This window comes from Ictidomys tridecemlineatus, chromosome 6 (genome assembly GCF_052094955.1).
Source record: "Ictidomys tridecemlineatus isolate mIctTri1 chromosome 6, mIctTri1.hap1, whole genome shotgun sequence".
In the NCBI taxonomy this organism is placed as follows: domain Eukaryota; kingdom Metazoa; phylum Chordata; class Mammalia; order Rodentia; family Sciuridae; genus Ictidomys; species Ictidomys tridecemlineatus.
In genome coordinates, this window is record NC_135482.1 from 398,923 (window position 1) to 426,011 (window position 27,089).

General features: G+C 56.6%; 5 protein-coding genes across 13 annotated transcripts; 4 read left to right on the plus strand and 1 right to left on the minus strand.

Moving 5' to 3' along the window:
- The first annotated feature begins 2,508 nt into the window (after positions 1-2,508).
- Cimap1b (ciliary microtubule associated protein 1B) lies at positions 2,509-4,504 on the plus strand. Of its 3 annotated transcripts, none has more exons than XM_078052490.1 (6): positions 2,509-3,109; positions 3,164-3,431; positions 3,676-3,780; positions 3,865-3,986; positions 4,076-4,216; positions 4,366-4,504. In XM_078052490.1, exons 1-6 carry the CDS (start codon positions 2,951-2,953, stop codon positions 4,444-4,446), a joined length of 876 nt encoding a protein of 291 aa, XP_077908616.1. In that variant the 5' UTR covers positions 2,509-2,950; the 3' UTR covers positions 4,447-4,504. The 3 variants fall into 3 exon arrangements, with proteins under 3 accessions (XP_077908616.1, XP_077908617.1, XP_005335048.1); XM_078052491.1 differs by having other exon boundaries at positions 2,510-3,059; positions 3,228-3,431; positions 4,076-4,240; XM_005334991.3 differs by having other exon boundaries at positions 2,512-3,059; positions 3,228-3,431.
- A 92-nt stretch (positions 4,505-4,596) lies between these two features.
- Positions 4,597-9,543, plus strand: Tymp (thymidine phosphorylase). The gene is made up of 11 exons (XM_040276230.2): positions 4,597-4,906; positions 5,109-5,332; positions 5,484-5,686; positions 6,110-6,208; positions 6,739-6,868; positions 7,090-7,208; positions 7,602-7,764; positions 7,857-8,087; positions 8,174-8,314; positions 8,410-8,589; positions 9,442-9,543. The coding sequence occupies exons 2-10, from the start codon at positions 5,119-5,121 to the stop codon at positions 8,565-8,567; spliced, it is 1,458 nt and encodes a 485-aa protein (XP_040132164.2). The 5' UTR covers positions 4,597-4,906; positions 5,109-5,118; the 3' UTR covers positions 8,568-8,589; positions 9,442-9,543.
- On the plus strand, positions 8,682-10,281 carry Sco2 (synthesis of cytochrome C oxidase 2). Its single transcript, XM_040276237.2, has 2 exons — positions 8,682-8,904; positions 9,442-10,281. Exons 1-2 carry the CDS (start codon positions 8,819-8,821, stop codon positions 10,235-10,237), a joined length of 882 nt encoding a protein of 293 aa, XP_040132171.2. The 5' UTR covers positions 8,682-8,818; the 3' UTR covers positions 10,238-10,281.
- An 85-nt stretch (positions 10,282-10,366) lies between these two features.
- Ncaph2 (non-SMC condensin II complex subunit H2) lies at positions 10,367-21,725 on the minus strand. 6 transcript variants are annotated; one of them, XM_078052486.1, is made up of 20 exons: positions 21,492-21,725; positions 16,526-16,627; positions 15,566-15,621; positions 15,371-15,455; positions 15,231-15,299; positions 15,043-15,122; positions 14,814-14,959; positions 14,356-14,439; positions 13,596-13,762; positions 12,596-12,661; positions 12,246-12,312; positions 12,006-12,113; positions 11,782-11,835; positions 11,585-11,655; positions 11,418-11,511; positions 11,263-11,331; positions 11,124-11,179; positions 10,938-11,039; positions 10,697-10,846; positions 10,367-10,628 (listed from the first exon to the last, which is right to left on the minus strand). In XM_078052486.1, exons 1-20 carry the CDS (start codon positions 21,597-21,599, stop codon positions 10,488-10,490), a joined length of 1,875 nt encoding a protein of 624 aa, XP_077908612.1. In that variant the 5' UTR covers positions 21,600-21,725; the 3' UTR covers positions 10,367-10,487. The 6 variants fall into 6 exon arrangements, with proteins under 6 accessions (XP_077908612.1, XP_077908611.1, XP_077908609.1 ...); XM_078052485.1 differs by having other exon boundaries at positions 11,263-11,334; XM_078052483.1 differs by having other exon boundaries at positions 12,006-12,134.
- Positions 21,726-21,974: 249 nt separating this feature from the next.
- On the plus strand, positions 21,975-26,203 carry Lmf2 (lipase maturation factor 2). 2 transcript variants are annotated; one of them, XM_005335028.4, is made up of 14 exons: positions 21,975-22,125; positions 22,657-22,910; positions 23,008-23,036; positions 23,143-23,357; positions 23,431-23,609; positions 23,752-23,893; positions 24,051-24,185; positions 24,255-24,360; positions 24,435-24,531; positions 24,607-24,789; positions 24,864-25,032; positions 25,105-25,216; positions 25,287-25,383; positions 25,465-26,203. In XM_005335028.4, the coding sequence occupies exons 1-14, from the start codon at positions 22,032-22,034 to the stop codon at positions 25,765-25,767; spliced, it is 2,115 nt and encodes a 704-aa protein (XP_005335085.2). In that variant the 5' UTR covers positions 21,975-22,031; the 3' UTR covers positions 25,768-26,203. The 2 variants fall into 2 exon arrangements, with proteins under 2 accessions (XP_005335085.2, XP_077908451.1); XM_078052325.1 differs by having other exon boundaries at positions 25,290-25,383.
- The last annotated feature ends 886 nt before the right edge of the window (positions 26,204-27,089 follow it).

Here is a 27,089-nt window from a genome sequence, read left to right on the forward strand (position 1 = left end):
GAGTAAGCAATGATCGTAACTAAACAATATTTCCCAGTTTACAGCATATGAAAAGTCTATGACAGGGCTGGGGATGTGGCTCAAGCGGTAGCGCGCTCGCCTGGCATGCGTGCGGCCCGGGTACGATCCTCAGCACCACATACCACAAAGATGTTGTGTCTGCCGAGAACTAAAAAATAAATATTAAAAATTCTCTCTCAAAAAAAAAAAAAAAAAGTCTATGACATAGTTCTAGGCAAAGAAGTGTAAAATCAACAGTTTCCTGCAAAGTCCCCCAGAAGGGGCCACCCTCAGCTAGACCTGCACCTTTGTCCTTCTCTGGTCCTCTCCTAGGCTGGAGGTAGAGCATACACCTTCCAACCTGAGGACTGAGAATGGAGACACAGAACCTGGCCCCTACAGACTTCACGGGGCCTTCACGACGCCTGGACTTCTTTCACCTTAATGGGGGAAACGCTCACAGGAATTTGACCCATCGATTGGGAATTTTTCTTTTTTTATTTACAGGGAGGTGGTTACTCATTGCCACGTGTAATTTCTAATTGATACACAGAGAACATTGTCTGTTAAATTGTTCACTTCCTAGGTTCATTATGTAATTTTTATTTTTGAAAAATCACCATTTCTTCTAGGTTTTTAAACTCATTGTCACAGAGTTGCTCTATGAAAAATCAAATTATTTCACTCTTTTCTATGTTGGAATCTTGTTTTCTTCTTAATTCTGTATGCTTTTACTTTCTCCCTTTTGTCACAGGAACGTGAGCAGCTGAAGCTCCAAACCTGAGTTCTTGTGTCAGATGAAAAAAACTTTAGTCAGACACCAGAAGTCATGCAAGACAACTTTATTGTAAGTGGAAGGAAAGTGAGGCTCAAGCAGAAAACAGAGGGCAGAGAGAGAGAGAGAGAGAGAGAGAGAGAGAGATATGTCTCTCAGCAGAAAACCACAGAGGAAACAGTACCGTCTCCAAGCTCATCACTGTCTGATATTTGCCCTGAAGACGAAGGACCACATTATGCTCTCTCCTACAACTGGCTCAAGCCCTCCTTCATGTCCAGTAGTGAAGTTTTTGACCCCAGTTGGTCCTCCTCTACAAGTCAACCCTATGTTAACTGGGGCACTGGGATCAGTGGCCAGACAGAATTTACCTTAATCCAGATGCACAACTAAAGAAACCTCCTTCCAAAATATATGGAGGCACCCATGGCTTTGCCCTGTCCTGGGAGGGGCCATCAAGAGCTAGTCCCAGGCTCACCGTCGTGTCTATCGACTTACCCGTCTTCTTTTCACAAATATCTATTCTGTTTATTGATCCTTTCTACTATATTGTGTTCATTCCTGTTTCACTCCTTTAGTTAACTCCTCTTTTTTGTTTGTAAAATAAGTTCAAAATTTCTTTAAATTTTTCATTAATGATGAGGTTATTTGAAAACTATAATTTTTCCTCTAAATATAGCTTTAGCTATGGGCTAGGGTTATGGCTCAGTGGTAGAGCACTTCCCTAGCACATATGAAGCACTGGGTTTGATCCTCAGCCATAAGGATCACCACATAAAAATAAATAAATAAAATAAAAGTAAATGCAGCTTTAGCTGTATCCAAGAGGAATAGGGTATGAAGAAAGTCAGGGTTATTTATATAGTTTGTTAATTTAACCCAGGGGTGCTTTAACACTGAGCTACATCCCCAGCCCTTCTTTAAAATTTTACAATAGAGTCTCACCTGATTGGTGAGGCTGGCCTGGAACTTGCCAGGCCCGGGCTCAGCCTCCTGAGTCGCTGGGATTACAGGCATATACTTTGTTACTTCTGACCTAGTATCTTTTTGATCCAGAGGTTTTAAAATGGGGACCTATTAATTTCAATTGCTTACACTTGTGTCCCTCCACCTTTTTCATATATTTTTTTACATTTGATTGTTTGCTGAGAGAGAATTGGATTGGATTGTGATCAAGTCATGTGTCCTATTGTACTTTCATTCAATTTGTACGATTATTTTCAGGTCCAATGCATGATTATTCCACAGACTTAAATAGGGGCAAAGTTCTCTACACATAAACTGAGCTTCCTATGTGAATTCTTTCTTTATTCACACACTTGCTTTTTTTCTTAGTATATTTTTAGTTGTAGTTGAGATCTTTATTTTATTTACTTATTTCTATGTGGTCCTGAGGATGGAACCCAGGGCCTCCACCCGCGAGAAGCGAGCGCTGTACCACTGAGCCACAACCCCAGCGCTCCCACACCTGCTTTTGGTCTGCAAATTTGCCTCATTCTGGAATGGCGGACTAAAACTTGGAAAAGGGTGAGGCCAGCTTCTGGGCTGAGTCAAGGACCCCCACCCCCACCCGCCAGCGCCGCAGACCCCAGCAGAGGCCTGAGGAGTCCTGCCAGGGCCGGGTGGAGCAGGGTGCTGGGGGCGGAGGGGGTAGCAGTCTGGTTGCCAGGAAGCAAGGTGGGGACACAATGGGGCCTGGCAGTTGGGCGGGGGTGGGAGTTAGGGTGTCCAGCTCTCTCGCTTTGCCTTCCCAAGCCGGGAGCCAGCACAGCAGGTCAGTGCATCTCGAGGCCTTCGCTCCTAGAACTGGTTCCTCTCCCCAGAACCTTCCCAAAGCCCTAAAATCTTCCGCCCCCGCCCGCCCAAGAATTGGGAAGTCCCTTCCCGAGGTCGGGGTCTGAGCCGGGCCTGCGCGCGCATCCCCCTACAGAAACCCGTCTGCGGGTCGGCGGCCGGAGATGGCCCTGAAGGCGGCTCGCGGCCCCAGGCCCCGCCACGGGGCCGGGACACCACTGTTTGTTTTCCGGGCGCCCGGGATACGGGGTGGGCCCCGCCCCCTGGGCTGCTCCGCCGCGGGGCCGGGTCGCGGGTTCCCCACGAATTCGAGGTGGAGGGGCCGCGGCCGCCACCGTCTGTCCACAGGTGCTGCCGGCTGTAGGCGCCCCCGCTCGCGTCATGGGCTCGGACTGCTGGGTGGGCCCTTGGCGGCCACACCGGCCCCGAGGCCCCATCGCGGCGCTCTATAGAGGACCCGGGCCCAAATACAAGCTGCCGCCGAACACCGGTAGCAGGGGCCGGCGCCGGGGAGGGCGAGGGGCGTCCGGGCGGGTTTGCGTCTGGGCTGCGGTGGTAGTACCCACCCGGAGCACCGGGGCAGAGTCGGTGCAGGGGATGGTGGGCCGTGCTGGGAGAGGGCGGGGGGCGGCCCGGTTGATGCTGGGACGTTCCGCAGGCTACATCCTGCACGACCCCTCGCGGCCCCGCGCCCCCGCCTACACCTTCGGTGCGCGCTTCCCCACGCAGCAGTCAACCTGCGGCCCCGGGCCCAGCCACCTGGTGCCCTCCCGCATGACCGTGCGCGGCCCGGACAGCGCCCCCGCCTACTCCATCTGTGGCCGCCTGCGGCACTCTGCGCCCTTCCGCACTCCCGGACCGGGTCAGGACCCCTGGGACCCTGGTCTCCCCAACGCCTCCGGGGAGGCGCACCTGGGAACCTCCCCACCTGAACCCCGAGACCCCCTCTAAACCCTAACATCGTATACTCCGGATCTCAAAATCCAGAACCCCAAGCCCCACAAGGCTGTGACAAATTGTGGTTCCGATTCCCCAATTCCAAGACCCTAACCCGGCTCCATCAGACCCCTACCCAGTTCTGGCCCACACCTTGGTCTGTCCCCCAGGGAGGTATTTCCCAGAACGAGCCGGGAATGCGACGTACCCCAGTGCGCCTCGACATACCATTGCTTCCCGAAACTGGGGGGTCCACGCGGAGCCGCAGAGTCCAGGTGAGACCTGAACGGCCCCGCCCCGCCCCGGGACCGCCCGCACGCGCGCAGACCGCAGTGACCGACCCCTGGCGGCTCCTTCAGGTCCCGGCGCCTACACGGTGCCCTCACTCTTGGGCCCGCGCGTCATCGGCAAAGTCTCGGCCCCAACTTACTCCATCTACGGCCGCACCAGAGTGGGCAGCTGCTTTGAAGACCTCAGCAAGGTGCGAGGAGGGCCGCCGGCCCAGCGCAGCGAGAGGTCCAGAGGGTCAGAGGTGCGCGGGGAACCCAGCGTTCACTTTGCCTCCCACAGACGCCGGGCCCCTGCGCCTACCACGTGGTGAACCCCGGGGTCTACAAGACCCGGGCCCCCCAGTTCACGATGCTGGCACGGACTTCGTTCCCCCAAGACAGCACCCTGAAGCCCGGACCCGCAGCCTACAACGTGGACCAGGTGGTCTGGAGTTCAGGGTCAAGGGTCAGAGGCAAGGGATGAGGATCCCCAGTCGAGGGTATGGGTCAGGGTTCAGAGAGAACAAGGCTCCCCGCGCGAAGCCGTACGCCCCCGGCTCCGCGAGGTCAGCGACGTCTTCTGGCCCGCAGCACCGGAAGCCTCGCGGCTGGACCTTCGGGATCAGGCATTCGGACTACCTGGCCCCAATGGTGACCAACGTGGACGACTGACCCGCGGGCGGGGTGGGGGCACAGGCCCACCGCAGAGCGCTTAAAGCTTCCGGAATCAGCCACCTGTCCGCCTCTCTCTTTGTGCACGGGCGGGGTCAGGGCGGGAGCGTCGAAGTCTGTTGGAGAGCTGGAGAGGGGTGTGCCCGCCGCACAGTGCCGGGAACTGGGCGGAGCCCGACAGAAACCGGGCGGGGCCCACTCCCGAGGCTCCTAGAAGCCCGGCATTTGTCAGGCAATTCGCGGACTGGCCGCAGGCTGCGAGCAAGGCTACTGGCCAGATCCTACCAGCTGTGCCTGCGGTCCTTGGGCCGTTCTGGGTGATTGCCGACCTGCCCCTGCTGGTGGCCAGTGGCTAGGTGTGCACGGCACCTGCAGTCTCGACCCGGTGGCCAAGGGTGACGAGGGGTGGAACCCGACCAGACTCCGGAACAGGACGGGCGAGGGCCGCAGTACGGAATAGGTATGGGCCAGGGTCACGTTGTGAGAGCGGAAAGTGGAAGCCAGACATCGAAGGAGCGACACAGTCATGGAACCCAAGGGTGGACACCAGAGACATACAGGAGCCGAGTCGGGTCGAGGGCAGGGGGTCGCAGGGACATGGATGGAGGGGTGGGGAGGGAGGGCGTTGGCCTGGGCGATATAAGTGTCTGGCTTCCCCGCAGGCCCAGAGCAATGGCAGCCCCAGGAACTCCAGCCCCACCAACCCCAATCGCACCAGGTGATGGTTTGCTGGGAGGACGGGGGGGACCTCCTGACTCAATGCCTGGGGCCAAGCAGCTCCCAGTGCTGATCCGCAGGAAGCGAGATGGAGGCCGCTTAAGTGAGGAGGACATCAAGGGCTTCATCAGTGCTGTGGTGGAGGGGAGTGCACAGGGGACACAGATTGGTATGTCGGGAGAGCCAAACACCCCAATTCCCACTTAAACTCTGCCCCCCACAACCCCATAGACCACCTGTCCCTAGGGATGCCGCAGCACCCCATCACTGACCCCAAAATACGATTCTGTGGGGACATCCCCTCTTGTGTTCACATCCAGGGGCCATGCTGATGGCCATCCGGCTGCAAGGCATGGATCTGGAGGAGACCTCTGCGTTGACCCAGGCAATGGCCAGGTCTGGGGAACAGCTGCAGTGGCCAGAGGCCTGGCACCAGCAGCTTGTAGACAAACATTCCACAGGGGGAGTGGGAGACAAGGTCAGCCTGATCCTGGCACCTGCCCTGGCCGTGTGTGGCTGCAAGGTTAGAGACTACTTCCTCTCCAAAACCTTGACTCACTCAGCAATGGGGCCACCCTCACTTCCCAACCTCAACTCTGGTCTGAAGACAGAACCCAGGCTTGTCCCTGCCAGCCCTCAGTATGGAACTGGGGTCCGCCTTAAGCCACAGCAACAGAAAACAGCCCCTGCTTCCCTGTAGGGAGAGGGTCCTGAAAGAAAGAGCTAGGTACTACTTTCTCTCTGTGCCCAGACTCATCTCCAGGGATGGTTACCACCTTCTCCCTCACTGACATCTGTACTCCCCCTCCTGGCCAGGACAGTTATTTCCCATTTTCAGCTGGGTTAACTCCAGCTAAAGTCTATCTAGGGAAGGTGAGGAAACACTTTTGAGTGAGTGGTGAGGGGGACCGTGCAGGTGAACTCAGCCAACATCCTTGCCTGCCAGGTGCCAATGATCAGTGGACGTGGCCTGGGGCACACAGGGGGCACCCTGGACAAGCTGGAGTCTATTCCTGGGTTCAATGTCATCCAGAGCCCACAACAGGTACAGGCAGGCCACTGACTTTTTATCTGGATTGATGGAGATCTTAGCCATAATCATGGAAGGGTTATTTATCAGAGTCATTAATGGGAATACTGAGTATTCAAAGGTCACTGATAGTCATTGGGCATAGGTCAGGGTGGAGGGAACTTTGACCAGGATCATCACTGCGGACTTGGTCAAAACCACTGTTGGGGCCAGCATGGTGGCACATGCGGCTGGGGAGAGATAGGAGGATGGCTAGTTCAAAGCCAGCCTCAGCAAGAGTGAGGCACTAGCAACTCACTGAGACCCTGTCGCTAAATAAAATACAAAAGGCTGGGGATGTGGCTCAGTGGTCCAGTGCCTTGGTTTCAAAAAAAAAAAAAATCACTGATGGACTACTAATTTACAGCTATACACTGATCATCTTTGTCAGGTCACAGAGCAGAGCCACTGCTGAGAATCTAGAGTCATCCATAGGTCACTGTCACTGAACAGGGCCAGTAGGATCCTTCATCAGAGGCCACTGGGGGGGGGTGTGTCTTGACTAGATGCAAGTGCTGTTGGAGCAAGTGGGCTGCTGTATTGTGGGTCAAAGCAAGGAGCTGGTTCCTGCAGATGGAATCCTGTATGCTGTACGAGATGTGACAGCCACTGTGGATAGCCTGCCACTCATCACAGGTGACCTGACTCATCTGCCTATCGGGATTATGACCCCTATCTCTGACCTCACAGTCAAGGTCCTCTTATTAGGAGGACCTTAGTGAGAATACCTGACTACAGATTCATGAGGGTGACCTGATGCTTAACGCACTAGGCATTGCCACCCCATCCTAGGGGCCAGCCCCTCCTCACCCTAGAGTCAGCGTCACCTGGAGTGATATCTCTGCCTCCCCCAACAGCCTCCATCCTCAGTAAAAAGGTGGTGGAAGGGCTCTCTGCCCTGGTGATAGACGTTAAGTTTGGTGGCGCTGCAGTCTTCCCAGACCAGGAGAAAGCTCGGGAATTGGCAAGAGCACTGGTGAGCCCCTGCACATGCTGGGCCAGTGTAAACCCAAAGAAGCCCCTGCCCCCGTGGGCCCCAACTCCTTACACCCTCACTCGCCTCTGCCCACTCAGCAGTCCACCCCTCCCTCCTTCACCCGCCACTAGCCTTCACTGACCGAGGCTTAGTCTTACGCCTTTAGAAAATCTCCAGGTTGCCCCTCCACCCCACGCCAGACTCAAGATGCTCTGACACCCACAGCTGCGGATTGGCAAAGTACTTCTGGTCCCCACCCCAAGCCCTCTCCGACCTCGTTCTGAGGGTCTGGCCACCCAGGGTACTTCCGGAGCTGGAATTTGATGATGCAAGATTGGGGTGGAGGCCCCACGGGGTGCCAAGTAGAGTCCACACTGAGCCAAGGCTCTGCAGGTTGGCGTGGGGGCGGATCTGGGGCTTCGGGTGGCAGCAGCCCTGACAGCCATGGATAACCCTCTGGGTCGCAACGTGGGCCATACCCTGGAAGTGGAGGAAGCGCTGCTCTGCCTGGATGGCACGGGGCCACCGGACCTGCGGGACCTGGTCACTAGACTCGGTAAGGGAAGCAGTTGAGGTTGGGGACTGCAGAGCCGCCCTATCGGACGCCCAGGCCCTACGGCACCTAAAACTCGCCCTACCGACTGGCAGGGGGTGTCCTGTTATGGCTCAGTGGACATGCGGGTAGCTCGGCCCAGGGCACCGCCCGGATCGCTACGGCACTGGACGACGGCTCCGCGCGGCGGCGCTTCGAGCAGATGCTTGTAGCACAGGGCGTGGACTCGAACCTGGCCCGATCACTGTGCTCCGGGACCCCGGCGCAGCGTCGTCAGTTGCTGCCCCATGCCCGGGAGCAAGAGGAGTTACACGCGCCTGCGGACGGTGAGCGCCAGGGACTCGGACCCCCAACTCGCTCCCAACCCGGGTCCCTCCTGAGGCTGCCAGACGCTTTCACTCTCTTCCCGCAGGCACCGTGGAGAGCGTCCAAGCGCTGCCACTAGCGCTCGTGCTGCACGAGCTCGGGGCAGGACGCAGCCGTGCAGGGGAGCCAATCCGCCTGGGCGTGGGCGCCGAGCTGTTGGTGGACGTGGGTCAAAGCCTGAGCCGAGGTGAGTACCACCCGGGACTCCAGGCCACGTCGTCTTCCCCGCCCCTTCCGGTGCGTCCTCCCGCCCCGGAAGTCCTGACCGTCCTCGCCTGGCAGGGACGCCCTGGCTCCGCGTGCATCTGGACGGCCCTGCGCTGAGCGATTCGCAGCGCCGAGCACTGCAGGCAGCGCTTGTGCTGTCAGATCGCGCGCCCTTCACGGCCCCCTCGCCCTTTGCGGAGCTGATCCTGCCGCCCACCGCCGCGCAGCCTTGAAGCCCGACGGCCTCCGAGCCAAGTACGTGCAGTGTCGGGGCGGGGCGGGCCGCACGTGACCTCGAAGCACGCGCCGTGGTGGCGAGCCGGGACGGCGCTGCTTCCGGGGTTGGTGCCCAGGGCGCGGTGCGGGCATCGGAGTAGTGGGGGTCCCGGCTGTACCGGCGCTGTTTTTCCAGGGCTTCTCGGCCGCCTTCCCGAGGGGCCGAACCTGGGGACACTAGGACTGAGGTGGCCCCAGGCACCGTCTCATGTCCTTGGGGATTTCCTGGAGGGCAAGCTCCGTGCTCTATCCCTGTAGCCACCCGTTTGGGTGTGGGGGCCCAACCTTCGCCAGGCAAGGACTATAGGGGTAGCAGGGAGGTGCGTGTGGGACCTCCAGAAGAGCGCATACGTCGTCTGCCAGCTGAGGTTAAGTCCAGCAGTGCAGGTTTTCTGCTGAGCCTGGGAGGAGACCGGAGAGCCACCGTTGAAGTAGCCCTTGAAGTGACCGGCTGGAGAGGGCTACTTCCATCAAGAAGTAGATTTATTGCAGATATATTTGCTTGCAGTGCCCTTGTTAAGCAGGACAAGAGGCTCACAGAAGTGAATGCTGGGCTGGGCTGGGCTTTGCAGGTGCAGGTACAGGGCAGGGTGAGGTAACAAGATCCAGGCTACTAGGCTGAAGGGACAGGAGGGACTGTTGTGAAACTGGCCATATGTTTGGTGCCACTTAAGCTGGAGCTTGAAGTTTCAAAGGTGGACAAGTTTGGAGCTTCAGTGAGCAGGTGCAGGAGGCTGGCAAGCCAGAGTAGGAGGCAGGTCTCCAGGGATGGGGCCCCAGGCACCTTTTGGTACCCTCTTTCTGGGGCCTGACATCTTTGCTTTCTTTCAGGAGGATCAGGTCCATGCTGTTGCTGGCTCGGGGGCCCAAGGCCAAGGCTTGGCTTTGGCTTTGTCAGCTTAGGCCACCAGTACTGCCTATGACCCCTGGAAATGAAGCCCTGCACATGAGGCCCCGGCGGCACTTCTCGTGGCAGGGCCCACCTCAAGGCCCTAGGCTTCGAACCAGGCTGCTCATCACTGCCCTATTTGGGGCTGGGCTGGGTGGGGCCTGGCTGGCTGCCAGGGCTGAGAAGGAACAGCGGCGGCAGCAACAGCGGACAGAAGCCCTGCGCCAGGCTGCTGTGGGTCAGGGCGACTTCAGCCTATTGGACCACCAAGGCCTGACTCGCTGCAAGGCCGACTTCCGGGGCCAGTGGGTACTGATGTACTTTGGCTTCACACACTGCCCAGACATCTGCCCAGATGAGCTGGAGAAGCTGGTACAGGTGGTACAACAGCTGGAAGCCAAGCCTGGACTGCCCCCTGTGCAGCCCATCTTCATTACTGTGGACCCTGAGCGGGATGATGTGGCAGCTATGGCCCGATATGTGCGAGACTTCCACCCAAGACTGCTAGGTCTAACGGGTTCTGTTGAGCAGGTGGCCCAGGCTAGCCGCAGCTACCGTGTGTACTACAGTGCTGGCCCCAAGGATGAGGACCAGGACTACATTGTTGACCACTCCATTGCTATCTACTTGCTAAACCCCGATGGCCTCTTCACAGACTACTATGGTAGGGGCAGGTCCGCTGAGCAGATTGCAGACAGTGTGCAGCAGCACATGGCTGCCTTCCGCAGTGTCCTCTGAACCACTGCAGCCTGGGCCCATCATTAAACCACACTTCTAAGTTGTGTGTGTGTGATCTGTGCCAGCAGTCCACAGGAAGCCAGGAGTACAGAAGCCAGGCAGCTCTACAGACTAGATAATTTCAGTGGGTTTTGTTTTAAGGGTAGGTGAGATGGCAACACAACTTTTATTAGGCTGGGCCAGCCAGGAGGCAGAAGCAAGCTCTCAGCACACAGGGAGAATTGGCCCACCCTCCCATCACAGCTTCTGCTTAGGGCTGGGCCATGGAGGGAGCTGTGTAGGTCTGGAAGCGCTTGTGGGCTCGCTGGTGAGTAAGCAGTCTCAGAGACATGGTGTCCACAGCTGCTTCCAGCCCTGGCTGTTGGCTGATCTCCACTGTGTAGTCATTGGCCTGCAGGGGCAAGCCATCAGCAAGGTTTGGGGACCATCTTCCCCACCCATGAGACCCGAGGCACTCACCAGCTGCAGGGAGGCCAGCATGGAGCGACACACCTCAAAGGCAGGTTGGCCTGCCACCAGCTCTGCAAAGGGACACCACTCGTTGAGCTGGGGGAATCGTGAGATCACCTGGTCCCCGTACGTGTGGATATCAAAGGGCACGTGCTGCTCCTGCATGGGGGAGGGGCGTGTTGGTGACAGAGAAGGACAAAGCGTGGGCAGAGCTCAGGCAGGAAGCTCCAGTCCTCAAGAACTGCCTCACCTGCTCCAGGAGCAGGGGTTGGATGGTGTCTTCCCAGTCCCTGATGCGCTGGCTCAGCTCTGTCTCCTGGACAAACTTCTGGGAGTTGGCGATGAAGAGCTCCTGGGGGGACCGTAGGGACTTCCATCTTGTGTGCAGGGACCTGAGGCTTCCTCACCCGACTCCCTGCCTCTGACCCAAGCCTACCACATTCCTTCGAACCAGCTCCTCGTAGCTCAGGGACTCTGGCATGGCCTCTGCCTCTGAGAAGGGCCGTCTGTGAGTTGCTGCAGCTGTGGTGCTGCCATGCCCTCCCCTCCAACAGCTCCCATTCCCTCAGACATACCCAGGTCAGCAGCCTCCCCAGGCTTTGCCTCCTCGGGCTCCACATACTCTTCAGGTTCCAGAAAGTCGTCTGCTGGGACACAGGAGAGACAACCACAGGCAGGAAGTCAGCTGGTTCTACTGATGAGCCCCACCCCAGAGCCAGCAAGCACCCACCTGTTGCCCCCAGGTCTTCCAAGGACTCCTCCAGGCGGTCATCCTCTGCAGGCCACAGGCCCTCTTCAGCCCTAGGCAGCCACCGCTCAGTTATCTGTTCAGAGAGAGCATCTGTGAGGGCACTGTCCTCTTCCATCAAGGGCCCCCTCAGCCACACAAGTACTCGCCTCCCGCCTCTGCAATGTCCGGAGGGTCTCCAGCTGCTCCTTCACATGCTTCCAGTACAGAACCTCCATGTCTGCAGACAAAAGCTTTGTGAGGGGCTCCCCTGTCCTGTCCAGGCTCATTCCAGACCACCCAGGGTCTTGGGTGACCCTGGTCAGGTAGAAGGCAAAGTAAGGTTGCACATGGGGCCTTGCCTCACCTGCAAAAGTTGGGCCTTTTCTCCGGGGCCTCCTGCTGTCAGCGTGGTCAGCATCTGTGAGGAAACTTGGTCAGCAAGAACCAGGCCAAGGCCTGGACCTCCCCATCAGCTAGGGACTGCCAACAGCATTAGGAAAAGATTGCTGGTCCTCCTTTCTCCAGCAGCCCTGACCTGGCCCCAGCACCCAGGGGCAAGGTGTCCCACCCAGCCCACCATGTACTCACAGGTGGCCAGGTACCACTGGTGGAAGTCCTGTAGCTTGGCAGTGGCTTTCCTCTTGCGCTTCTGTCCTGGAGCCTCTTCCACACAAGGGGGCACAGAGTACGGCCTGCCTGGGGTCAGGCTGGGGCTGTCTCAAGAGCAGACATGGGACTGGGGTCCAAAGCCCACCCCCACCCTACTACCCCAGACCCCAGCATGCTGGGGAAAAAGAGCCTGAGTGGAGGTGTCCCCCACCCAGTTACCTTTCTTAAAGGGCTTGGAGTCCAAGGAGTCAAAGGGGTCTAGGCTCTGCCAAGGGTCTGGGGTCTCCTGAGCACAGAGCACAAGTAGATGCTGGGGGCGGTTAGGGCTGCACACCCTTCTTCCCAAGCCCAACACCAAGTGCATGACAGCCCAGGGAGAGGCTGCCCGCTCAACCCAGGGTCAGTATGACACCTGAGGCAGGGGAAGGGGGTCCAGCCTGCGGGAGGGGGGATGTCAATTTCTGGAGGCAAGCCAATTCCTCAAGAGGAAAGCCAGGAAGGGAGGGAATTGAAGGGCCACGGGAGCAGAGGTGTGACAGGGAGTCCTGAGCTCACTCCCTGCCCCTCACCTTTAGCCGGGACATGGGGTCCGGGGCTCGCTCCCGCAACATGTACCTCCTGGTCAGGACAGCACTCTGCAAAGAAGGAGCACAGGTGCCCTGACCTGCACCTGTCCATACAAGATGCTGGATGCCCCAGCAGCTCTGCCCTGGGGTCCATGACAAGAACTCTGCAGGGACCCTCTTCGGGTCCCATTGTTCAAGGACTAAAAACAACCCTAAGAAAAACTCCAGAACATCCCAACTAGCCATCACAGAAGAACTTTTCTTTTTTCAAAATATAAAACTAAATATGGAATATGACAAACATCCATGTTAACATTCCCTCCCATCTATGTCGGGTTGGTTTAAGCTTATTATTATTATTTTTTTAGTTGTAGATGGACAGAAGCTTTATTTTATTCAGTTATTTTTATGTGGTGCTGAAGATTGAACCCAGTGCCTCATCCGTGCGAGGAAAGCGCTCTGCCACTGAGCCACAATCCCAGCCCCTGGTTTGAGCTTTTGACTGCTGGACTGATTTGTGATGCTGGGGACTAAACCCAGGGCCCCAGGGATGCTAAGCAAGTGCTTTCCTGGAGCCACACAGCACACTGTTTTTTGGGTTTTTTGTTGTTGTTGTTTTAATTTAGAGATAAAAAGAAAAGAAATCCTTCTTTAGAAGGGGACAGATTCACGCCACGGGAATTGAGGGAGGCAGCAGAGGCCTCTGGAACCATTCCCTCTGGCCAGCCTGACATAAGGTACTGTGAGCTCCATGGGGTCCAGGCCACTGACTAGCAGCCCACCCCGAGGAGCAGCAGCTGCTCCACTCAAGGAGAAGGACACAGAAGCTGCCATGAAAAGGCTGGCTGCAGGGTGAGTCTAAGACAGGAAAGCTCCTAGGCAGAGCCCCCAACTGGCCAGATGTATGCAAAGCAGACAGCAGGGAAAGACCAAAAGACCAATATGGGAACCACCACATTGTGCTGTGCTCCCTGTGTGAGGGTCACTGCCCCAGGGGCCCTACCTGGTGGGGGCTCCTGGGCTCCTCAGGCTCCACCGTGGCCTTGGGGGCTCTGGCCTCTGGGAGTTCTACTGCGTCAACCACCACCGCCGCCGCTTCCGCCACCTCCGCCACCTCCTCCTCCTCCTCCTCACCTCCACTGCTGGGCGCTAGGCCTTCTGGAGCGGTGCCTGGGCAGGCAGCAAGAAATCTGTCAGCCCCAGGGGATCCTGGAGCCCAGAGAGCAGACAGGGCTACCCTTGGTGGAAGCCCAGGTAAACCTAACAGGACACTCCCTCTGCTCAGCGTCACTCCCTGCACATGGAGGATCGGGCAGGCCTTACACTCTGTCACACTAGTGTCTGTTTGGCTCTTTTCTTTTTTGTGGTTCTGGAGATTAAACCCAGGGTCAGGCTGGTTTTGAACTTAAAACCCTCCTGCCTCACTCCCCTGAGTAGCTGGGATTACAGGCATGGCCACCACACCCATCAGTTCATCTTCTTGGCAAACCTTCCTCTTTATGTGCTGCCACCTATGTCTGTCCAGTGAAGGCCAGGAAGGCAGTCCAAGGGCAGTTGCTGAGGCTCCATGAGGCTGGGGGCTCTCGAGCTCTCCAAGGCTGTGCCTGCTCCCCCTACACCTCACCCCTCACAAGCTGCTGAGCCAGGGACAGGCACGGCAAGCTGGGGAAGCTGAGAGCAGCCCATTTGGGGTCCTGTCCACATCCCTGCCTCCTTGGTCCCTTCCTCAGCCCTGCCAGTCCACCAAGGAGATCTACTCTCACCTGGCTGCTGGGAGAAGTCAAGCACAGTGACAGGATTCCGGCACCCAGAGACGTCCATTGGCTGCTCCTCGGTCCTCCTGGCATCTGGGAGGCAGGGGTTAGACAAAGGTCAGCACCCCCTATGTTCCACCTCATAAGGTCCCTACCTGATGCCCAATGAGCCCCTCTACAGGGGCAGCAGCAGGCAGAGCCCAGCAGGCCCCAGACCTCAGACTGGGGAGAGGAGTGGGTGTCATATCCCAGGACTGAAACTAGCTGGTCCCTCACTGGCTGGCCACTGAGGCACAGTGAAGGTGGGAGAAATGGATGAACTTCAGCCAAGCCACCCAGTGGAGCAGGAGCCTGGGAGGAGGCAGCTCCCAAGAACAGAACTGGTGGGCACAGGGGAACCAACAGGAGTCCCTGAAAGACCCTCTACTCCTTCCCTCCTACCAAGTACCCCACACCCAAGCCCTTACCCTTCTGGTTTCTTGGTATGGTGCACGTGCCCACAGGCTCTATGGGGCACATGCCCATTGGCTCTAGCATGAAGGCCCCTCTGGGGTGCGGGGTGCACGTGTTCATCCTGAAATCCTTCCGGCTGGCCAGGACCTCACCCTGGTGGCTGTGTTGGCAAAAGTACACCCACTGAAGAGGCCCTTCTTGGGTAGGCCTCTCCCCCTCCCCAAGCTGGGCTCAGGCCCATACCTGTACAGAGGGCTGCTGTTCTTCTCCATTTCATCAGGGGCCACCAGGGCCATGGGCAAGAGAGGGACAATAAGTAGCTCCTGCATGAAGGCCAGCATCAGGTGTGGGCCCTGAATGCCTTGAGCTCTTAGGCAAGGACCCACACAGAGCATCCAGATAAACCCCCACCCAGAGAGCAAGGCACTCACACTGGGCACCTGGTCATTCTTCAGATCTACATTAGCACGGGAGTCAGGGAAGTCGTCCAGCGATAGGAACTGTGGAGACAGCAAGAGTGCATAGAGTGCAGCTCAGACGCCACAGGGCAGGGGTCACCAATCCCACTCACCTCATTCTCTGCCTCCTGGGGGGCCTCCAAGCTGGTGGTCCCATTGGCCCCATCTTCCTGCGCTGAGGACAGCTGCTTGGCTCGCCTGGGAGAGAAGAGCACCTCATGGGTGTCCTGGGGGCTGCAGGGCCTTGAGCTGCACCCGCAGTGTGGAAGTGCTGGCCACTGCCTCCCGGCTCCACCTCTACCACTCACCTCTTGCCAGAGATGAAATCGAGAGCCTGGTAGACCAGCGAGTAGAGGTACTCCACCTGGCAGCCAGAGGCCAGCAGTAAGGACAAGTTAAGGAGGCACCACCCACAACAACCCACGGCCCTCCCACTCCAAGGCCTGGCCATCATCTCCAAGCCTCCAGCATGAGTCCTGCCAATTTTGCCACCAAAAATAATTCTCAAGTCAAACTAGTCGTCTTACCAGCATCACCCCAACAGCCAAGGCTGCATGCTTCTCTCCTGTCTCTGTTTTCCATCAAGCAACAAGCATGGCCTCAATGAGTGGCACAACCACATCCCGAGGGGTGCCCCACACAGCCCTGGTTGGCAGGCCCCACAAATCAGGCCCCTCGCACAGGCACCTGCTACTCTTTTGCCCACAGGCTCCTGCCAGCTCCTCCATCCTAGAAGCCTGTGGGCCCCTGACAGCCCATCAGAAATCAAGCCACAGTGGGCCACCTGACAGATCATTCCCCTAGCTTCTTGTCTGTCTCCTCCACAGAATGCTCTTACCACTAGGGTGAGGGCTGGAGTTTTTCGAAATGCTGATGATGAAGCACTTTCAGGTGAGAGGCAGGGGAAGCAGAGTGCATGCGTACCCTCGCCACCTCTGTGCTGCTGCAAGTGTGCACAAGGGATGACAGAACCCACAGCGCACACAACCCTCTCTTTCTGGCAGTGACAGTTTGTTTATTTTTTGCTAGAGACTGAACCCAGGGCTTCATGCATGTTTAGCAAGCACTCTACCCTGAGCTACACCCTCAGGTCCAATGTACCATTTTAAACCCAAGATCATCCTTTGGTATTAAAATATGTGAATGAGTCAGGGGTAAGGCCTATGGTGCTATCAGGGCAGGTTACAGACAGGATGAGCACTGTTCCCTGCCCCAGCCAGAAAACTGACCACAGGACACTTGCCACCAAAGAACCCCGCAGGGCCCACCTTCTTACTGTAGACACAGGCTGAGCCCTGGATCAGCAGTGCAGCCTCGATGAAGTTCATTGTGGTTTTGCCTTCGTCAAAAGAAATACAGATCTGGTCCAGCTGCAAGAAACAACACCAGTGCCAAGGAAGCCAGGGCCCAGTCTGTGCCCATTCTGCCCAGGGAAGCCCTACCCACCACCGGCCACAGCCCAACAGCTCCAGCTCTGCTCTGATCCCGTCAGCTGTCTCTGGGTGTTCCCAGAGAGGAGAGACATGTCTTGTGATTCCCTATTTCCTGCATCCTCTAAGACCTGGTGTTTTGGGAGAGGGAGGCTCCCAGAGACCGCCCTGACCACAGCAGTTCCCTCAGACAACATGCCCACGAGCATCAGGGTCAACTCAGATGGACCTCAGCAGGAAGACTCCTTACCCTGAGGGAAGGAAAAGAACCTCAGGGTGAACGCAACAGAAACAAATGTTAGGGTCTCCATCCTCTGAGCAGAGACCTTGACAAATAGGTCCAGTGAGGCATTCTCTTTCTTTTGCAACTCCCTGAGTCCCCTGAGCCTCGGCTCCTGCATCCCTCTAAACACCACAGTCCAAGGGGCTCCATCCTCAGCCCTCTCCTCCCATGGTATACCTGCCAATGCACCTGTTTGTCCACCCCATGCTACCATACGGCTACTCATGCTGACACATGGCTACCATCCATATGTCAACAGTTCCCCGCCCATCTCTAGACCAGCTTTCTCCAAGAACTTGGCCTCATTAGAGATTGGACCAGGGCCTCACACATGCCAGACTCTACCACTGAGCTGCACCTCAGTGCCCCCCACATTTCATCTCCACATTTAACTCAGGATCTTCCCCACGAATTTTTTTTGAGGTATTAGAGATTGGACCAGGGCCTCACACATGCCAGACTCTACCACTGAGCTGCACCTCAGTGCCCCCCACATTTCATCTCCACATTTAACTCAGGATCTTCCCCACGAATTTTTTTTGAGGTATTAGAGATTGGACCAGGGCCTCACACATGCCAGACTCTACCACTGAGCTGCACCTTAGTGTCCCCCACATTTCATTTCCACATTTAACTCAGGATCTTCCCCACGAAGCAGGCTCCTCTACAACGCTGCTCCCACCAACACTCAAAGCCCCTTCCTATTCCTGCCTTCTGATTTTGCTTTTCTTCTGCCAGGAATGCCTGGCTCTAAATGTCCCAGTGTAAACTCCCCTGCAGGGGCCTCTTGCCACCCATCATCAGTGATTTGTTGGTGTGTGGTACTGGGGATTGAACCCAGATGCATTCTACCACTGAGCCCATTTTATTTTTTATTTTGAGACAATCACTAAGTTGCCCAGGCTGGCCTTGAACTTGCAATCCTCCTGCCTCAGCTCCTGAGCAGATGGGAGTGCAGGTAGGAGTCACCATGGCTGGCCCTGTCAGTGTTATCTTTTTGCACTACTTTCAAGTCTCTTCTTCCTTAGTGAACTGTGGACAGCATCAGGTAATTTCAGCCTTCCATTTAGTGCCCAATGCTGGTGCCAAGTAAATATCTGATGAACTAAAGAAGTGGTAATATCAGAGCTAAGCCTGAAAAAACGGATAGAAACTCACCAGGCAGGTGAAAGCATAGGACTTCAGAAAGAGCAATCCCCTGCCCATGAAAAGGCAGTCAGCAGAGATAGGATACAACTGTTCAGAAAAATGCACATCACACAAACATGGCCAAAGTGTAGGCTGCGCTGGCAAGAGAGCTAAGATGCTGGGCACTGTGCTGCACAAGGAAGGGGAATGATCTGCAAGGGCGTCACCAAGGGGAGCTAATTCCTAGGATAAAATAAATTTGGGGGGTGGGGTGCAGGAGCACCAGTCTACAGAAGTGTGAGAGCTGCAGAGTGCCCTGCCATGAAGAAAGGATGTACAGGGGGCCCAAGCTAGGGCCCTTCCCTTTGAAGACCCCCCAGCCCAGCCAGCTCACTTGCTACAGGGATATCACACTCCAACAATCTTCTCGTGACTCCAGGTTGGATTTCTCACCTAAACCCTTATATCCAATTGCTTTCTTCAATCATTCAGATGTTTTAACCAGATTCACAATAAACATGCCCACATTGAATTCTAGGCTACACCCAACTCACCACCCAGAAACTCAGAGTCTCAGCAGCTTTCTTCCCCTGCCCACGTCCCTGCCAAATCCAGGCTGCCCTCCAATCAGCTGTTGCCCAGGCCCAGCTTCAACCTCTGCACTGACAGGACTCCTCCCACCTCTCACATCCCTGCATTTACTCTCATCACTCCACCACACAACCCTAATGGCTTTGTGCTACTCTTACAAAAAAGCCCCCAATCCTAACCAGAGCCCCTAAGGCAGGCTCATGCTTGCCATTTCCCTCTCCAGGCCCTGGTTCTTCCCTGCTGGCCCACAACAGCACATGGGCCCACTTTCAGGACCTCCACTGAGCCAACCATCTTCCCACCTCAACTTTCAAACACTGTGTCCTTCTGCATGGAACATTCTTCAGCTCACCATGAGGAAGCAACTCCTTTAACCCAAACACAGTTAGGTCTCCATCACACCCTTTCCATAACCCTAAACCCTTCTTTCAAACCTGGCATCACTTTGCAGACTACCTAGGTTGCAGTGGGAAGTGAATGTGCTCTGTCCACTATCACCTGTGACTTTGGGCACACAACTTCTCTCTCTAGTGCCTGCATGAGTAGTTTTTGTAAGGATTATGTGAATTTATCTGTGTGAAACAACAACAGTGCTTGACCCAAGTATGCACCAAGTGTCTGATATTTATGACTCTGTGTTGCTACTGCCTTAGGTCCCAGCCATCTGTCAAAGTACAAGGCCTACCAAAGCACAGATTGTTTGCTTTGCTCACCATTATTTTTGCAGAGTTTTGGTTCTTGTCACACAATGGGCACTCAGCAACAATAAATACATAAGTAGATAAGAGAATATAACATCATAACGTGTTAGGAAAAAAAATCTGATAATTGTATGGAAAACAAAAGCAGCACTCCGAGGAAACCAGAGGTCAGGAAATCAGGCCCTCCAGGACAGAGAGGGTCTGGCAGAGCAGTCATGAAGCAGGAGGAAAGGTGAACAAGCCAGGAAATATTCTTATCAAGTATCCCCAAGGACCCTGCTTGATGTGGAAACCTAAATCCACCAGGCACAGTTCTCTGAATTTTCTTAGCAGACTGCATTGAAGCAGAGATGATCAATCATCAGATCACAGGTTCACTTAGTAAACATTTATTCCACACCTACTATATGCCAAGCACTCTATTAAGCAGAAGAGAGTATATATATAATCCCTGCCCTTGCAGAATTTAACACTAGGCTGAGAGAGGCCAAAACAAGTAGATAAGTAGGAAATGTGATAAACATTCCAAAGTACACAAGTACTATGACAAGAGTTGGAACTATTTTAGTCACGTATACAGAGACCAGCTGATATTTAAGCTAAAATATAAAAGATGAAAAGGACTTTATCATAAAAGAATATTCTCCAGTGCAAACAAAGTATACGGACCCCAGCCAAGAATGAGCATGGAGAAACAGGCTGACTTGGTTCAACTGAACAAGGCAGAGAACAGCTTGAGATGAGGCTAGAACAGTGAGCACAGCCAGACTCAGAAGAGGAAATCTGGATTTACTCTAAGTGCAATGGAAAGCCACTGAAGGGTTTTAGGCTGAGCAGTGCTTTGGCATGATTTTAATTTTTGAGTCACACCTGCTTCTGGGTGGAGCATGGACTGGATGGGGCCAAACATGGAGATAATGAAAAAATGAAGCACTCCACTTTAAATAAGTTAAAACTGAGATGCTCACATCCTAGTGGGTGTCAAGAGAGCAGCTAGATACAAAGAGAGAGAGAGAGAGAGAGAGATTGATTGTGTGTGTGTGTGTTGGCCAGGAATGGTGGCCTACACCTGTAATCCCAGCAACTGGGTAGGCTGAGGCAAGACAATTGCAAGTTCAAGGCCAGCCTTAGCAACTTAGCATGGCCCTAAGGACTTAGTGAGACCCTGTCTCAAAATAAAACACACAAAAAGGGCTGGGGATGTGGCTCAGTGGTTAAGCAACCCTGGGTTCAATCCCCCATCACCAAAAAAATAAATAAATAAAAGATCTGGGACCAAGCCATAAATCTGGGAGATGTCCTCATAAGTCACCTATACGGAAAAAAAAAACATCACAGATAACAGTAGAGAGACTGTTTAAGGGAAAGAGGGCTCCACCCTGAGGAGCTCAAAACTTAGGATAGAAGACAAAAAAATAGGCAGAGAAATAGGAAGAAAATCATGGCACCACTATTTCAAGAAGGAAGGAGTGGTCAACCCAACAAATGCTGGCGAGCTGAATAAACTGACACATCTAATATCCTTTAGATTAGTAGGATGGAGGTCACTACTGATGAAGACAAGAAATTTGTAAGTAGCACTGTAGTGGACGCGGAGTAAAAGAAAAGTGCAACACTAGACGACAGCTCTTAAGAGAGGTTTAGACACAGTTGTCAAATATCGAACAGCATGCTAGCTTGCAACAGGTTTGAACGTCCAAAACAAGAAATCCCTCTCACAGCACGTAGCTCAGTGGCAGAGGTGCTTGCCTAGCATGTGTGAGGCCCTCGGTTCGATCCCCAGTACCTCAAAAAAAAGGGGGGAAGCCCTCCTACATAGCGATCCAGATCCCTCAACACACACATGCACACGGTAGCTGAACGAAGACGACGGTGCTTCCTAGTCGGTACGCTGCGGTGGAGACAAATGCTGGTCACCAGCCCATCTCACGGCAACGTCAGCTCCAGGCTTCCCCCGTAGGGGATGGTGTCAAGAAGAGCTGGAGCTGGGGCAAAGAAGGGGGCCGAGGACGAGCGGCAGAGCCGGACGGCCGCAGCCTTAGAGGCAGCCGGGCCGCCGCAGGCCCCGCGCGCCGCGCCCGCGCCCACCTCGCCGCCTCACCTCCTCTAGATACTCGCCCAGCTGGGCCGCCACGTCCACCTCCCAGTTCTTGGTGAGGTCGCGGATGGGCTGCAAGAGGTGGGCGAAGCGCGCCTCCACGTCCTCCATGTCCGGGAGGGGCCGGGCGGCCGGGGAGCGCAGGGCTGGCTTCAGGCAGCGCTCTCGGCCTCAGCCCGCCACTGGTTCTGGCGCCATTTTGCTGTTCCCGCCCAGGAAGTACGTAAGCTCAGTGCCTCGCGCGTACCTATGACGTGCACAGGTCCCTGACTTCTGAACCAACCCCAAGTCTAAGGGCCCTGGAAAAGGGGCGGGGCGCTCTGGGAACCATTCGGGGCGGGGCTTGCAGCTGCCGGGAGCCGGACACGAAGCCGAAGCTGACTAGTGGGGCGGGGCGGGGCCGCGGGGCGGGGCTACAAGAATGGGGTTGGGCCTGGGGCGGGGTCTTGGGGCGGGGTCTTGGGGCGGGGTCATGGGTGGGGCGGGGCCTGGGGCGGGGTCGTAGGAACCGCGGGCAGCTCTCCAGCCGGTCGCGTAGCGGACATGGCGGGCTCCCGGCTCCCGCGGCAGCTCTTCCTCCAGGGTGTGGCCGGCGTCTTTATGTTCGCCTTCGCTTCCCTCTACACGCAGATCCCGGGTGAGGGCGCCGTGGATAGGACAACACCCCCCACCCTGTGCGCGGGTCCCCGTGTGGTCACATACCCCGCCACTCCGCATTCGTGCGGTCTGGGGCGAGAGTGAGTCCAGGCCTTGATGTCGCGGTGCGTGACCGCGGTTCGTGTCCCGCGAGCCGCGGGGACGTGGCGGTAGGAAGATGTGCGATGGCTCGTTTCCCGCAGAGTTCGAGTTCTCACCTGGGTGGGGGTAGAACCCCAGGGAGGGTGGGAAACAGATTTCCTCCCAGACCTGGTGGGGCAGAAGATGCTGACCCTGGGAGTCGGGCAGTCCTCCTGGACCCAGGGTGGGTATCAACAGGTTCTGTCCTGGGGGGGGGGTGTCTTGAGGGATTGTAGGCCATTTCTACAGGGAGGGGGAAATCTGTAGACCCTGGGGGGTATCTGCAGACCCTACAGTGGGATGGGGGATACCTGCAGACCCTGGCTCAGGTAAATTTGGCAGGAGCCGCTGTGAGTAGCCCCTGAGTAGCCCTGAAACTGCCCTCCCACAGGCCTCTATGGCCCTGAGGGCATTCTGCCTGCTCGGAGGATGCTTCGGCCACAGGGCAAGGGACACTGGCAGCAACTGTGGGAGACACCAACACTGCTGTGGGAGGCTCCAAGGCTGGGGCTGGACACAGCCCAGGGCCTAGAACTGCTGAGCCTGTTAGGCACAGTGCTGGCCCTGGGTGCCCTGCTTCTGCGTCCACTGCGCCACCCCCTCATCTATCTGCTGCTCTGGGCTGCTTACCTGTCAGCCTGCCAGGCAAGTAGGACCCTGATCTCTTCATCCCCTTCCCACCCCCCCCCTCTACCTCCTTGAGGACACACACATCTGCCCCCTGACAGCCCTCTCCCTGCAGGTGGGCCAGGTGTTCTTCTATTTCCAGTGGTGAGTGACTCTGGGGCAGGGCTGCTGGAGGCTGGGTAGGAATTGATTGCCTTTCCCCAAGACCCTTGAGGGGAGGGACCCTTGGTGCCATTTCCTCTCCCTGTAGGGACTCCCTGCTGCTGGAAACAGGCTTCCTGGCTGTGCTGGTGGCCCCGCTGAGGCAGTTCCCCAACCGTAAGCAGGCCCAGGGTGGGCTGACAGGGGCCTTGCCCCATGAAAGCCTTCCCTTCTGGCTCGTGCGCTGGCTGCTGTTTCGCCTCATGTTTGCCTCGGGTGTGGTCAAGCTGACCAGCCGCTGCCCCACGTGGTGGGGACTTACTGGTGAGGGTCCCGGCCTGAACCTGGGGTGGTCTGGGGTTCTTTCTAGCCCTGACCACCTACTTGTCCCCTGTAGCCCTCACCTACCACTATGAGACACAGTGCCTGCCCACACCTGCTGCCTGGCTTGCCCACCACCTGCCCGTCTGGCTGCACAAGCTCAGCGTGGTAGCCACGTTCCTCATTGAGATCGCCGTGCCCCCTCTGTTCTTTGCTCCCATTCGCCGCCTGCGCTTGGCCGCCTTCTACACTCAGGTGGGTAAGAGACAAAGCATGGCTTTCTTTAGTACTGATCAGGGGTCCCTCTTGGGATAGGGCAGTGCTGGGAGACAGGCAGCCTGGCAGCTGGTCTGGAGATTTCGGGTAGGGGGCCGCTGTGAGTGCAGACCCTTCTTAGGTGCTGTTACAAGTCCTCATCATCATCACTGGCAACTACAACTTCTTTAACCTGCTGACCCTGGTGCTCACCACTGCCCTCCTGGATGACCAGCACCTGAATGCTGAGCCTGGTCTTGGCCGCTATAAGAAGACACCCACCTGTGAGTGTCAGCCTGTTCAGAAGCCCACCATCCTCACCCACACTGTCCTCCCAGAGTGTGTCTTTCCCTCCAGCATCCCATGCAGTGCCCCTGCTTTAGCTCCACCCTAATCCCCTCCTAGAGACACTCAGCCAACCTGTAACTGTCCTGCCCACAGCCTGGCCCAAGGCCCTGCTTACCACACTATCCTTGCTGCTGGAACTGGCCGTCTATGGACTGCTGGCCTATGGCACTGTGCACTACTTTGGCCTAGAGGTTGACTGGCAGGAGCACGCCATCCGCTCCAGAACCAGTGAGTGCTGGATGGGGGGCCAGGGGCAGGGCGTGGGCCAGCCTTCCTCACACTCCCCTTCTTTGGTAGCTTTCACCTTCCACCAGTTCTCCCAGTGGCTGAAGACAGTGACCCTGCCCACTGTGTGGCTGGGGGTGGCCTCCCTGACCTGGGAGCTGCTGACTGCCCTCTGGAGGTAGGTTCTTGAGTGTAGGGGAGTTGGGGAGCTTCCTGGACGGGCCTGAATACACTTGGGCTCCCTGTCCTCAGGTGGACCCAGGTGCGAGGGTGGCTGCCAAAGCTCCGTGCTGCTATCCAGCTTTCCATCTTGGGTGCTGCCACAGTGGCCTTGTTCTTGATCAGCCTGGTGAGTAGCATTATGGGGGAGTGGGGTTGGAGGGGTCTGGGGGTAGCCCTGAGCATTTTGCCCACCTTTCTGCAGGTGCCCTACTCCTACGTGGAACCTGAGACCCATGGGCGCCTCTGGACTGGAGCTCACCGCCTCTCTGGTGCTGTGGGACACCTGCAGCTCGCCAACTCATATGGCCTTTTCCGCCGGATGACTGGCCTGGGTGGGCGCCCTGAGGTGGTGCTGGAGGGCAGTTACAATGGACACCACTGGACGGTGAGCTTCCCACAGGTTGGGGGAATTAGGGGCCCAGTCTCACTGGCTCAGCTGACCATGGGCTCACCTGGCAGGAGATCGAGTTCATGTACAAGCCTGGGAATGTGAGCCGGCCGCCCCCTGTTGTGGTGCCCCACCAGCCACGCCTGGATTGGCAAATGTGGTTCGCAGCCCTGGGCCCACACACACACAGCCCCTGGTTCACCAGCCTGGTTCTCCGCCTGCTGCAGGGCAAGGAGCCAGGTGAGGGGGCAGGCTAGGGGAGCCACTGGAGGGGGTGCTGGCCCTTGTGCTGAGCGCCTTCTCCCACCACAGTGATCCACCTGATCCAGAACAACATCACCAGGTACCCCTTTCACAAGCAGCCACCCACCTACATCCGAGCCCAGCGGTACAAGTACTGGTTCTCACAGCCTGGAGAGCAGAGGTGAGGCTGTGGTCCAGGGCGGGAGCCGGACCTGGGCTCCGGCCGTGTGCTGAAGATGCTCCTGTTGCAGCAGGTGGTGGCGTCGGCAGTGGGTGGAGGAGTTCTTCCCACCTGTGTCCCTGGGGGATCCAGCGCTGGAGACACTGCTCAGGCAGTTTGGGCTTCAGGTAGGAGGGTGTCCACCAGGCTGAGGGAGGTGGCAGAGGTAACCTCAATTCTCGAGGTCTTCCTCAATTCTTTTCCCACAGGACAAGAGCCCACCCCGGGCCCGCAACCCCAGCAGCGCCCTGGTTCAGGCCCTCCAGTGGGTGCGGACCCAGCTGTCTCCCATAGAGCCTCCCACCCTGCTCTGGGGGCTCCTAGGGGCCGTGGGGGCTGTCAGAGTCATGCAGGCCCTGCTAGTATCCCGGTCACTCAGATCCTCTCCCCCAGACAGAGGGGAGAAGCCCAAGCCAGCCCTCAAGAAGAACTCTGGAGCTGCCTCTGAACAGGCCAGCCGAGCCACCAACAACTTCAGCAGCAGTTCCCGGCCTGCCCGGCAGAAAAAGTAGCTTCGTGTTCTCTCATCCACATATCCTCAGAGGGTTGGGTCCCTGCGGAGTTCTGACCTGCGGGACACGGCCCAGCCACCGTGCCTTAGCTGATCCTCCCAGGGCAGACACAGGCTGGGGTGCTGCCCACTGAGGTTGCTACCTTGAGAGCCACAGGTCCTCCAAGGCTACCACCTTCCTCCCCAGTCACTCCCCCACCCCGTTGCCTGGGCTGTCGGCTTGGGAGGTGGACATGTAGCCCAGTGCTGGATCCTTCCTGGGACACTGAAGTCAGTGCATGGAGGCCCTGCTCCTTCCCGGGGCCAGAGGGTCTGAGTCTGGAGCCCCTGACCCCAGTGCCCATGTGGAGGGATAAGGTGCACTCATTAAGGAGGAGAGCAAGGAGAGCAGCTGCCATCCTTCAATGCTCCCACCAATAAAGGTGTCCTTCATGCTTGCTGTGTGCCCAGTGTCCTTCCTGCTGGGGATCCCTGAGGACAGTGGGCAAGACCCCCGTGTCTACCATTAACCTGGCTTAGTGGATGTCCTCCCCAATTCTCCTCAATGTTCTCCTTCATAAAATAGACCCAGGGGCCTGACTACAGGGATCTCACAGCCTCTGTGACCTGTGGGACAAAGCCCAGCCACTGTGCCTGGGACTGTGGAGCTGTTCTGGATTGTAGAGCCTGAACCAAGTCCTTCCTCCCTCCTGCTCTGCTTTCTGGTCTTGAGAAAGGACAGAAGGGTTCGAGTAGGCAGAGGGAGGTGGTGAGGTGGGCAGAAGCCGAGGGTTTGGGGTAAGGAGCAAAGGTGTACCCAGTCCCTCCTGGAGGAGGACAGCAGGGAGGTGGGAATCGGCACTGTCCAGGTTTCTGCTGGGGGTCACCTTTCAGTCACAAGACATCTAGCCCTTCCTGGGAACTTGCAGCATGGCTTCCCCTGCCCCTGACTGTTCTCAGTCCACATCCATTTTGTGCTCTTCTCCGCAGACCCATGGCCAGCTCCTATGTCCCTGACACCCCCACACACACCCCACACCCCTACCAAACCAGAGGCAGCTCTGTGCTCTGGCAGAACCTGCTCCATGGGCTTTCCAACACCTTCAAGGGGCCCCTGGACACAGAACAGATAAGGTGAAAGCTAGGTCTGGCTTAAGACGGTGACTTAAAACTCTAAAGCCTGCTCTTTTTCTTAATTTTTTTAGACATTTTTTTTTTTTTTTAGTTTTAGGTGGACACAATATCTTTATTTTACATTTATGTGGTGCTGAGGATCAAACCCAGTGCCTCGTGCGTGCTAGACGAGCACTCTACAACTGAGCCACAACCCCAGCCCCCCCCTTT

Bases quoted from the DNA above. Each gene is read 5' to 3' on its own strand.
- Cimap1b (XM_078052490.1), top strand. From the start codon at position 2,951: ATGGGCTCGGACTGCTGGGTGGGCCCTTGGCGGCCACACCGGCCCCGA. The intron at 3,987-4,075 runs GTGCGAGGAGGG...TGCCTCCCACAG, and splicing joins GCTTTGAAGACCTCAGCAAG to ACGCCGGGCCCCTGCGCCTA. The intron at 4,217-4,365 runs GTGGTCTGGAGT...TCTGGCCCGCAG, and splicing joins CAGCCTACAACGTGGACCAG to CACCGGAAGCCTCGCGGCTG.
- Tymp (XM_040276230.2), top strand. From the start codon at position 5,119: ATGGCAGCCCCAGGAACTCCAGCCCCACCAACCCCAATCGCACCAGGT. The intron at 6,209-6,738 runs GTACAGGCAGGC...TGTCTTGACTAG, and splicing joins TCATCCAGAGCCCACAACAG to ATGCAAGTGCTGTTGGAGCA. The intron at 8,088-8,173 runs GTGAGCGCCAGG...CTCTTCCCGCAG, and splicing joins GTTACACGCGCCTGCGGACG to GCACCGTGGAGAGCGTCCAA.
- Sco2 (XM_040276237.2), top strand. From the start codon at position 8,819: ATGTCCTTGGGGATTTCCTGGAGGGCAAGCTCCGTGCTCTATCCCTGT. The intron at 8,905-9,441 runs GCAAGGACTATA...GCTTTCTTTCAG, and splicing joins GGGGGCCCAACCTTCGCCAG to GAGGATCAGGTCCATGCTGT.
- Ncaph2 (XM_078052482.1), bottom strand. From the start codon at position 21,599: ATGGAGGACGTGGAGGCGCGCTTCGCCCACCTCTTGCAGCCCATCCGC. The intron at 12,662-13,595 runs GTAGGGCCCCTG...CCTTCTTTGCAG, and splicing joins AGCCCAGGAGCCCCCACCAG to AGTGCTGTCCTGACCAGGAG. The intron at 11,180-11,262 runs GTATGTCTGAGG...GGCCCTTCTCAG, and splicing joins TGGGGAGGCTGCTGACCTGG to AGGCAGAGGCCATGCCAGAG.
- Lmf2 (XM_005335028.4), top strand. From the start codon at position 22,032: ATGGCGGGCTCCCGGCTCCCGCGGCAGCTCTTCCTCCAGGGTGTGGCC. The intron at 23,037-23,142 runs GTGAGTGACTCT...CTCTCCCTGTAG, and splicing joins GTGTTCTTCTATTTCCAGTG to GGACTCCCTGCTGCTGGAAA. The intron at 25,217-25,286 runs GTGAGGCTGTGG...CTCCTGTTGCAG, and splicing joins TCACAGCCTGGAGAGCAGAG to CAGGTGGTGGCGTCGGCAGT.